The sequence below is a fragment of the Mandrillus leucophaeus genome, unplaced genomic scaffold (assembly GCF_000951045.1).
Source record: "Mandrillus leucophaeus isolate KB7577 unplaced genomic scaffold, Mleu.le_1.0 Scaffold575, whole genome shotgun sequence".
NCBI classification, from domain to species: Eukaryota; Metazoa; Chordata; class Mammalia; order Primates; family Cercopithecidae; genus Mandrillus; species Mandrillus leucophaeus.
This window is the reverse complement of record NW_012106197.1, coordinates 856,138-867,044: the sequence shown is the minus strand read 5'-3', so window position 1 is coordinate 867,044 and position 10,907 is coordinate 856,138. Positions and strand designations below refer to the sequence as shown.

Genomic DNA, 10,907 nt, shown 5'->3' with positions numbered 1-10,907 from the left:
GCCGCTGCGGTGGCAGCCCTGTCCCCGAACAGAGCGCAGGTCGTCTCTGGGAGGACGAGCGAGGGTTGGGGCAGTGGCCGCTGCGGTGGCAGCCCTGTGCCCAGGCATGGACTCTGCCCTCAGCTTCAGGCACCGAAGAAATGAAGTTACAGGAGGGGCACACTGTCCTTTTGTCTCTGCCTTCGAGGTTGGTGGGAACTGAAACTGGTACCATCTTTTTGAATGGAAATTTGGGGTCTTTCTGGCGACGTAAAATGGTGTATGGTTTGCAGTAGAGTGTTGAGAACAGCCTGTCCGGGTTGTGCATTGAGAAGGGGCGGTTAAAATGCCACCACATCGTGCAGCCGTGAAAGGGGGAACACAGTGTGGCCGAAACTGCTTTTGGGGAGGGGGCACGTCCCAGCCTTCCGTGTGATGCTGGGGTCAGCGTGGCCCCTCGGCTGCCAGAGCTCACGAAGGCATTTAAGGAAAGCTTCCTCCCGGTGGCTTTCATCCCACAGGGACAGAGCCTCAGATGTGCCCAGGGACCTCTGAGCAGCCATGGGCCACGCACGGGGTGACAGTTGGGGGTGGTGGGACCCGTGGCTGGCATATACCCCAGGTAGACGGTGGCTTGTCCAGGCAGAGGTGCCCAGGGGAAAGAGGTGGCACCTGTGGGCAAATCTGGCTTTTCAAGAGAAGCTGAAAACACGGGCTTTTCTGTGAAATCTCTAGATTGAAAAAAGTGGGCTTGAAAAGCCTCAAGCAGAGGGAGTGAGGCCTGCCCCCCATCCCAGCTCTGTGGGCACACCCTGGTCAGACAGCCCTGCTCCAGACCCAGCCTCTGTCTCAGGGTGGCCCAGGAGGGGGCTTTGCAAGGTGACGTGGGGGCTTGGAGGCCCCGTTTCCCTATGAGCCTGGGTGCTTAGGGGATGGCCCTGGTCAGACTCCACCAGGCCCAGACTTGGGGGACAGGAGAAGGGAGATGGGCCACCCAGTTCTGGTTGGGCTGGGGTGGGGCTTCTGACAGGTGGGGAGGTTGTCCCTTCCCACCCACCTGCCCCAGTATTCTTGGCTGTGAGCAGGAGGATGTGTACAACGGCCAAGTTGCCTGGACTCGGTACGCCCCTCTGGGGGTTGTGAGTGCACAGGGCACTGGTGAGCGGCCCACGGGGGTCACATGGCCCACGGGGGCACGCAGATGAGTCGGAAGGAGCTGGGGCCCACTCCTCCCACTTCCTTCTCTCCCACATCCTCCCCAGCTCCCTCCCATCTCCCCCCAGTAAATCCCCTCAGGCTCCAAGACCTAGAGGGACGCAGCAGGTTTATAATCTCAGCCTGGAAACCACATGACCTCCCTGTTTCCCACCACAGCCCCCCAGGTTTCAGAAGCAGTTGAGGACGCCCTTCGCAGGGGAGGGAGGGACAGTGAGAAGGGAGGGTGTTCAGGGCCCAGGGAGCCCCCGCAGAGGCTGCCCCATCAGAGCGCACTGGGGACCTGTGGCCTCCTCTGAGATTCTGGCCTGGGCAGTGGTCATTTGAGCATCGGTTACCAAGGCTGCCTCCAAAATGGCAGGCCGGGGTCAGGCCAGCATGAATGGGGCTGGCAGGAGTCCTGCAGGGGCAGCTGTGCTGGGGAGGGGTCACCCTGGGCCCTGAGAGGCACAGGACATGGTGATGGGGTGCTGGCCTACCAGAAGCACATACACGGAGCTGGAGCCCAGCAAGGCCCCAGGGGCCACTGTCCTGTGCTGTGAGGGGCTGTGCTGTGCCAGGGGAGGCCCCGCACCCAGGAAGCCCGGAAGAGAGTGTGCACTCACGGAGCCCTCCTGCCAGGGCTGCATCTCTTGAGCAGCAGACCCCTGTGTCTCCCTGGGAGGTCCACTGTGGCCTCACCACAGCCCTGGTTGGAGGGCACATCCCTGTGTCCTCAGCACCCCAGTGTTGAGCGTGTCGACCTGCAGAGGGGAGCCTGTGCTGGCCCCAGGCATCTGTGTGGCTTGTGGGTGCCCATCTGCACCCCTGGCCCCGCTCTGGGCTTCAGTGGAGCTGTGCCACCGTGGGAGTGTCCAGGGTCCTGACGTAGCCCTGGGACGTGGCCAACTCCCTGGCCTGCTGCCCGCACAGTGGGCCCTTGTCTCTGCTCTGGGTCAGGCGAGGCAGCCACCCATGACGAGCTCTGCAGCCTTCCCGAGGTGGCCGGTGAGTCCCTGCCCTTTGCACCCCCAGTGCCCTCACCCCTCTACCCTGGCGCTCGGGGCCAGGACCCGCTCCTGAGGGATCTGTCCCGCTGGCTGGCTCCTCTGTCTGGGGGTGCTGGACGAGTCCCACCGCTTGCCAACCCCAGGGTGGCTCCTCAGCTCTCAAACAAGGGGCGGGCTGCATGGATTCTGAGGGCCCCTCCAACAAGAGGTCCCACACGTGTCTCCCAATGGGACAGTTTCCTGGCCCACAGGGTGGGTGTGACACTGAGGGTTCCTGGGGGCAGATTCAGGGCATGGGATGGAGGCAGACGGGTTGTGAGAGGCCCAATGCAGGGGGCCGGCGCCAGCCCACCGGGTCGTTCTGCAGATGGGCTGGTCGGGGACGCTCTACCAGGTGAAAGGTCTGTGGCTGGAGTCTTCACCCTGGCCAGGGCACAGGACGTTCACAGCGCAGGCTGAGGGTCAGAGCCGCCGAGGGCCCCCGCCGGGATCCTGCGCAAAGCTTTGGCCTCTGCACTTTACGTGGGGGCATCTGAATGCCCCTCGCCAAGCTGTTCCTATACCTGACGGGTCCCAGGACAAGAAGTGCTGACCCCTGAGGGTGTGTGCGGAGGGCCTGGACTGACCTCAGGGCTCCAGGGGGGCCCACACAGGATGGGCTGCGAGGGGTGGGGGTGGGGGGTCTGTGATGGCCCCCTGCCAAGCCAGAGTGAACCCTACAACCGGTCCAGGGGTCCAGGGGCCAGAAGGCCAGGTTCTCCTGGAGGTCCCATCTCCCTCAGGCCTTGGTTTCCCCTTCTGTGACTCCACACCCCTGAGAAGGGCCCTGTCAGGGAGGGCGGGGGCACTGGTTAATGTCCAGGACACAGCCGTCCCCGTCAAGCCAAACCTCTGGAACATGCTGAACTGGCCGCACTGAGCAGGGCTGGCCTCTGAGATGGAGGGGCCTGCTGAGGACACAGAGGCTCTGTGGAACCCAGGGAACTGGCCGCACTGAGCAGGGCTGGCCTCTGAGATGGAGGGGCCTGCTGAGGACACAGAGGCTCTGTGGAACTCAGGGCCTGGCTGTGGCAAGGATACCCCAAGCCAAGTGTGTGGCAGCCTTGTCCTCTCTGTGGGCCTCAGTTTCCCCTCTGTGCAACGAGGCGAGTGACCAGCTGGTTTCTGGAGCCTCCTTCCCTCCCTCTCTGTCCCCAGGAGTGGGCCTGGGCCTCATGTCTGCAGGGGGTGCTGATGCCGGCTCCTGTGGCCCGGGCCTTGGGGAGGGAGCCAAGTGCCGAGAGAATGTCTTGCTTGTGCCTGCTCAGCCCAGAGGGACACGTGGCGTCTGCACCTGCTTCCCGCTTGGGCACAATTGCCCTTTGAGAGCAGAGCCAGGGGCTTCTTGGGGACAGGAAGCTGCTCTCAGAAGCCGCACACTGGTGGTGGGGAGCAGCAGGAAGGGGCCGGCCAGCTGTCCTAGCCAAGAGCCTTTCAGGAACCGGCGGCCCAGGGCAGAGGTGGCTGGAGGTGGAGCTGTCTGTTTGGGCCTCAGGTGTAGGGGCAAGGCCTGCCCGGGTTTTGCACGAGTGTTGCGCCTTTACCTGGGTCTCCATCGGTCCCACCTGACTCGTGAGTGAGCGTGGGTCCCCGTTGTAGGCAGGCGTTGTGCCCTGGCCAGGTGCGGTGTTCAGCATCCGGCCATCTCCTTCCTCCCTCCTCCCTCCTCCCCTTAGCCTCCCATCCAGGTGCCCCGTGTGCCCAGCCTGGGTGACTGGCCATGGCTCTGACCGCTCCGAGCCCTGCACGGTGGGTACCAGCGTTCCCACCTGTCTGCAGCTGCGCCACCTCCCCGTGCCGGGCTGTGCGTGCTCACGCACGGCCCGGCCTGGCTTTGTGCGGTCAGACAGAGAGACCCCCAGGCAGGTCCCGCCTGCAGCAAGCAGACCCCATATGTGCCCCAAATGCCCGCTCACCCGGGCCCTGCCCTGGTGGGTGTTGTCTGGGAGCCCCACTCAGCTTTGGGGCTTCTGATTCCTGTGGGTGCTTCTCAGGTCAGGGCCTGCAGGTGCAAAGCACCAGGCAGTGGGGTGGGGGCACTATGGGGCCAGCTGCCTGCAGGCAGGGGTCTGATCACCGAGCACCTGTCCCCTGCAGGATCCCTGGCTATGGGCGACCCGATGACATTCAGGAAGTGGGAGCGGGTCCCCTGTCCCCATGGCTCCCAGCAGTCCCTGTGAGCTCACCTCTTTGTGTCTCTGTTTGCTGTGGCCTCTATTCTGGGGACACTGAGCCTCTCCTTGCTCAAGGTTTTGGGTCCTGATTGTCCACATGACCTCCTGCTGGGTGAATTCCGGGATGATCCTGTGTCCTGGGCACATGGCTGGCAGGGTCCCGGGGCTCTCCGGCCAGCCTCCCCTGCACCTCCGCACCAACTAGCCTGGCCGAGGGTCAACTCCCAGAGCCGTGTTGAGAGGGGAAGGTCTGATTCCACAGACATTTGGGGTACAGGGGTTGTGAGGGTGGACTGGGGAGGGGCTGCTCCAGATCTGGGGTGAGGGAGTCAGAAACAGGGCTGACCCCAAGGTGGGTACAGGAAGAGCCCTAGGCGTGGGCAGGAGCTGTCTGCACCTCCTGAGCCCCTTCCCCAATCCAGAGGAGGAGCGAGTGTGGGGCTCCCTGGGCCTGCCTTGCTGACCTGTGGCCCTGTACTGACCAGCAGAGCATGGGGGCCCCTCATACCCCTTCACGGACAGTGCTCTTTGAGCGGGAGAGGACCGGCCTGACCTACCGCGTGCCCTCGCTGCTCCCCGTGCCCCCCGGGCCCACCCTGCTGGCCTTTGTGGAGCAGCGGCTCAGCCCCGACGACTCCCATGCCCACCGCCTGGTGCTGAGGAGGGGCACGCGGGCCGGGGGCTCCGTGCGGGTGAGTGGCCGGGCCCACTGGGGCTGCACACCCAGGGACAGGGGCGGGGGTGGCGGTGGCAGGCGGGTGCCCGAGATAGAGATGAGCAAACCAGGCTCAGCTGTCTCGGGTGCCCCACGGGGGGCTGTGCCCACGTCCCTGGACATCCTAGTCAGTGGCACTTCCTCCTCTGGGCAGTGGGGCGCCCTGCAGGTGCTGGGGACAGCGGCCCTGGCAGAGCACCGGTCCATGAACCCCTGCCCCGTGCACGACACTGGCACAGGCACCGTCTTCCTCTTCTTCATCGCGGTGCTGGGCCACACGCCCGAGGCCGTGCAGATCGCCACGGGAAGGAACGCCGCACGCCTCTGCTACGTGGCCAGCCGTGACGCCGGCCTCTCGTGGGGCAGCGCCCGGGACCTCACCGAGGAGGCCATCGGTGGTGCCGTGCAGGGTAGGCGGGCAGGGTGCCAGTCTGGGTCCCTCGGATTGGCCACGGTCCACATGGAAGGGAGATTCCAGCTGGAAATGTCCATTCTGCCCCACCCCCGCCCCTGCCTCCAGCCACAAGGGAACCAACCAGCCCTCTCCCCAGGACTGTCCTGGGCTTCCCATCCCAGGCAAATGGGTACTGGTCGCCACCCAGTCCATCCGGTGGGCAGGAGCAGGCCCTCTATGGCTGATCAGACTCTCATCCCCCCGGGTCATCCCTTTATCTGCAGAGGAGAAGGCTGAATGCTGAGGTGTCTCTCAGCTCCCAAACCAACAGCCACCCCGCCCCACCCCTTCCTCTTATTCTTTCCTCCCTTCTCACCCTGCCCAGGGCCTGGCCAGCCCTCGCCACGGCTTTCCCTCCACCCCGTCCTCTGTGGCCACCTGACCCTGGCCTGTGGGAGCCACAGCAGGGAGTGGAGCAGATACATGGCGGACCCCAGGACCCCACCGCAGGGCCTCACTCCCCCTGCCCGCCCTCCGCTGTATCTGTATGGGCAGTGCTCACCAGCCTCCCTGGGTGCCATCCACCTGGGCGCGGCTGCTAGGGGCTGGGAGAGGCTTGTCAGCCTGGGAGGACTCAGGGCGGCTGCGATGAGTTGTGTGGAAGGCTGGTCAGAGTGCGACGGTCCTAACCCGAGGCACCAGCCCCTCCTTCCCCGACCCTTGTGCCTTCCCCGACCCCTGTGCCTTCCTCCATCCGCTCCCCCCCAACCTCGGGGACTCAGCAGCCCCTCCCACCTCTGCCCTCCTCCCCACAGACTGGGCCACGTTCGCCGTGGGTCCCGGCCACGGTGTGCAGCTGCCCTCAGGCCGCCTGCTGGTGCCCGCCTACACCTACCGCGTGGACCGCCGAGAGTGTTTTGGCAAGATCTGCCGGACCAGCCCCCACTCCTTCGCCTTCTACAGCGATGACCACGGCCGCACCTGGCGCTGTGGAGGCCTCGTGCCCAACCTGCGCTCGGGCGAGTGCCAGCTGGCGGCAGTGGATGGTGGACAGGCCGGCAGCTTCCTCTACTGCAATGCCCGGAGCACCCTGGGCAGCCGCGTGCAGGCACTCAGCACTGACGAGGGCACCTCCTTCCTGCCTGCAGAGCGCGTGGCTTCCCTGCCCGAGACCGCCTGGGGCTGCCAGGGCAGCATCGTGGGCTTCCCAGCCCCCGCCCCCAGCAGGCCACGGGATGATGGTTGGTCAGTGGGCCCCGGGAGTCCCCTTCACCCTCCACGCCTTGGTCCTGGAGTCCATGAACCCCCAGAGGAGGCTGCTGGAGACCCTCATGGAGGCCAGGTGCCTGGTGGGCCCTGCAGCCATCTGCAGCCTCAGGGGGACGGCCCCAGGCAGCCTGGCCCCAGGCCTGGGGTCAGTGGGGATGTGGGGTCCTGGACCCTAGCGCTCCCCATGTCCTTTGCTGCCCCGCCCCAGAGCCCCACGTGGTTGCTGTACTCCCACCCAGTGGGGCGCAGGGCTCGGCTGCACATGGGTATCCGGCTGAGCCAGGCCCCGCTGGACCCGCACAGCTGGACAGAGCCCTGGGTGATCTACGAGGGCCCCAGTGGCTACTCCGACCTGGCGTCCGTCGGGCCGGCCCCTGAGGGGGGCCTGGTTTTCGCCTGCCTGTACGAGAGTGGGGCCAGGACCTCCTATGATGAGATTTCCTTTTGCACATTCTCCCTACGTGAGGTCCTGGAGAACGTGCCCACCAGCCCCGAGCCGCCCAACCTTGGGGACAAGCCTCGGGGGTGCTGCTGGCCCTCCTGACAGGCCTTCTGGCCATGCCCATGCCCCTTGGGTGCCCGGGGCAGAGGGGTGGAATATGCTGGGGTGCCCCAGGATGGATGTGGGGGGGCTCTTAGTGCAGAATCCTGTGGATTAGAAGCAAGTTTCTCCTCAGAGTTCTCAAGCAGGGGTTGCTCTTCGAGAAGGGGAACAGCGGCTGGGAGTGAGCAGGGCAGGGTAGGGGCAGGAAGTGGGCCCTGGGCGACCCCCCACAGCTCCCTCCCGAGGCTGCAGGGTCAGGCACAGGACTGCAGGTAGCCCAGGGTGTTGTGGGTGGCAGCACTTGCTTGTTGGCTGCTTTCTGGCTCGAAATAAAGGAATCGTGCTTGTGTCGGGGTAGACGTTTCTTTCCTTTTCAGGTTCCAGCCCTGGGGAGGGGAGCTCTGCTCTAACCCGCTTCTCTGACCCCCATCCCAAAATCTCACTGCCTTGGCAAAGCTCTGCTTCTAAACATCCCGGGGCCAGCAGAGGGAGGGCAGGAGGGAGGAAGCGGCTTCCACCCTTGGCCTCCTGTGCGGTGATTGGAAGTGGTCTGCCGCACTCTCTGAACTTCCTACCAGAGGAGTAGGAGGCAGGGCCTCTTCCCGCAGGGCTGGACACCAGGAGGGGGTCACCTTCCAGGACCAGCCCTGTGTCCCGCCCCCCTGACCCCACCCTGCAGAGGGCTTGGGCTCCACTGGGGCTGTTTCCCCAGGGAAGTTCCTTTTTATTTATTCTCCTTTTAAAGTCTTCATTGCTGATGACAAAAGCAACATGTGCTTACTGTAGAAAATCTGGAAAATGAGCCGGGCACAGTGGCTCACGCCTATAATCCCAGCACTTTGGGAGGTCGAGGCAGGTGGATCACCTGAGGTCAGGAATTCGAGACCAGCTTGGCCAACGTGGTGAAATCCCGTCTCTACTAAAAATACAAAAATTAGCTGGGCATCGTGGTGGGCACCTGTAATCTCAGCTACTTGGGAGGCTGAGGCAGGAGAATCACTTTAACCTAGGAGGCGGAGGTTGCAGTGAGCCAAGATTGTGCCACTGCACTCCAGCCTGGGCGACAGAGTGAGACTCAAAAAAAAAAAAAAAAAAAAATTGGAAAAATGAAAAAAGATAAAAAAAAAAAAAAAAAAAAAAAAAAGAAAGAAAAAAAGAAAATCTGGAAAATGTAGAAAGCTATAAAGAAAATATAAAGAAAAAATAGAAGTGAGCCCTGGGCCCCTCTCTCCACGGGCCCTTCCTTCTGGCTTCAAGTGCTCCTGCCCAGCCTGCTGCCACACCCGTGGACGACGGCCCGGCCGGGGGGTGCACACGTGTGCCACCTTCTTCCTGGCCCTGAATTGTGTGTGATGGGCTCCTTTGCGTGTCTCTGGGTCTGGTCACCCTTTGGGCTGGCTTCGGTGACCATTCCCAAGGGCGGGGACCCACGGCCAGCCCCCAGCAGTGAGGGGCATCCAGGTGGTCTCTGAGTCGCCAAAGGTCCCAGGGGAGCAGAGATGACCTCCCCTTGCGGCCCCCTTTTCCCCAGCAACTGCGCTGCAGGAGGGCTGCTGCCTGAGAGGGGCCACCACTGGGTTCCAGGCAGGGGCAGGATGGGGGCCTGGATCCGGGGCCCCTGAGACCCCTGAGTTCCCACAATCACCCCGGGCCCCTCCCCACCTCAGGCAGCCTCAGCCAGTCATAGGAGGGGCCCCTTGCCCAGGCCCTGGCAGTGCTGGTTTTAGGGCATCTGTGTCTTAGTGCCTTGGGGCTGCTAAAATGAAATATATAGACCAGGGGGCTTGGAAACAACAGAAATGTATTTCTTATGGTTCTGGAGGCTCAAAGTCCAAGGTCAAAGTCTGTGATCATGAGAGCAGACTCCGTGTCTGGTAAGGGCCCTGTTTCTGGCTCATGGACGGCGGCCTCTGGCTGTGTCACACACGGCGGGAGGGAGGTCTCTCCTGGGTCTCCTGTATGGGACACTATCCCATTCATGAGGGCTCCACCCTCCCAGGAGGCCCCACCTCCTGACCTTATCACCTTGGGGTTAATATTTCAACATGGGAATCTAGGGCGCACGTGTAGATCACGTGCTGGGTGCATCCTGCCATGCGTGTGTTCTGGCTCACGGCACGTGTGTAGGTCGTGTGCTGGGTGCATTCTGTCATGTGTGTGTCCTGGCTCGTGGTGCACATGTAGATCACGTGCTGCGTGCATTGTGTCACATGTGTCCTGGCTTGTGGCACGTGTGTAGGTCATGTACGGGGTGCATTGTGTCCTGCACGTATGTGTACTGGCTTGTGACGTGTGTGTAGGTCACATGCTGGGTGCATCCTCTCATGCGTGTGTCCTGGTTTGTGGCACATGTAGGTCGTGGGCTGGGTGCATCCTCTCATGCGTGTGTCCTGGCTCGTGGCCCGTGTAGATCACGTGCTGGGTGCATCGTGTCACGCGTGTGCCCTGGCTTGTGGCTAGCAGGGTCATCACAGTCCACTCTTCTGCCTTCAGATCTGAACCAAAGGAGCCACAGGCCTCTCTGGGGTTCTGGAAGCTGTGGAGCCCAGTGGGGCTCTGCACGGCCCATTCTTCTTCATTTGCTTCTATACTGGGGTGAGCGGCGTCCCCAGATTCGTGTCCCTCCGGAAGCTCAGCCTGCTGCCTTATTGCAAGGAGGGCCTTTGCAGACATGATGGAGTAAGAGGAGGTCATACTGGATGCAGTGGGTTTAACCCAGTGATGACTGTCCTTGTGAACCACAGACGCAGGGAGAAGCCGTGTGAAGGTGGAGGCAGAGGCTGCAGTGATGCCACCACCAACCACACGGGCTGCTCAGAGCTGGAAGAGGCTGAAGGACCCTGCGCTGGAGGCTTCAGAGAGGGTATGGGCCTGTCACCCTTGGCTTCAGACTCGGCCTCCAGAGCCGCGAGAGGATGCATTTCCATCGCTTCAGCTGTGGGTCAGTGAGATTTGTTGCGGCAGCCTAGGAAGCAGCACACCTTCCCGCCTTTGCCCTCTGTCTGTCCGTCCATCCGTCTGTCCACGTGGGCCTCAGACCCTGGGGGTTCCTGGCCGTCACTGCCTGGCCGTGTGCAGCCTCGACCTTGTGTCAGACCGACTTGGGCTGGACGTCCCCAGGAGTTCCAGTCGCTGTGGCAGAGCCTCTCGACGTCCTGGGCTGTCTGCGGCTGGAGCACCCTCCGAGCTGGGGTTGGGTCCTGAAGGAGCCAGGGCCTCGGAGCCCTGGTCCCACCTGAGAAGGCACTGGCTCCTCCAGGTCTGGGCAACTGCTCAGAACCCGGGAAGGCTCTGCCAGGTGTGATCCCCCAGGCTGGGAGAGGGTGTGTGGGGAGGCTGCCTGGCTCAGGGCAGGTTGAGCCCTTCCTCCTGCTCTCCTGCCCTCCTGCCCCTGCCCCAACTGGAGCGGGACCTGTCAAGGGCTCAGGACATCTGGGGTCTGCTGGTGGGGGGGTCGCTGTGCACTTTCTTCCTACTGCACTGGGAGTTCCTCTGGCATCCTGGGAGACCTGTGCCTCCAGAGAGACCAGCCCCCTCCAGAAAGACCACCCCCTAGATTCCTCCCACTGCAGGCAGCTCCCCTGGCCCC

The 10,907-nt window shown here is 63.1% G+C and overlaps 1 protein-coding gene across 5 annotated transcripts; it reads left to right on the top strand.

Moving 5' to 3' along the window:
- Positions 1-7,675, top strand: NEU4 (sialidase 4). 5 transcript variants are annotated; one of them, XM_011998552.1, is made up of 5 exons: positions 174-207; positions 715-858; positions 4,885-5,088; positions 5,266-5,521; positions 6,321-7,675. In XM_011998552.1, exons 3-5 carry the CDS (start codon positions 4,888-4,890, stop codon positions 7,316-7,318), a joined length of 1,455 nt encoding a protein of 484 aa, XP_011853942.1. In that variant the 5' UTR covers positions 174-207; positions 715-858; positions 4,885-4,887; the 3' UTR covers positions 7,319-7,675. The 5 variants fall into 5 exon arrangements, with proteins under 5 accessions (XP_011853940.1, XP_011853942.1, XP_011853939.1 ...); XM_011998550.1 differs by lacking the exon at positions 715-858 and having other exon boundaries at positions 1-207; positions 4,882-5,088; XM_011998549.1 differs by lacking the exons at positions 174-207; positions 715-858 and adding an exon at positions 1,656-2,181.
- Positions 7,676-10,907: the final 3,232 nt, after the last annotated feature.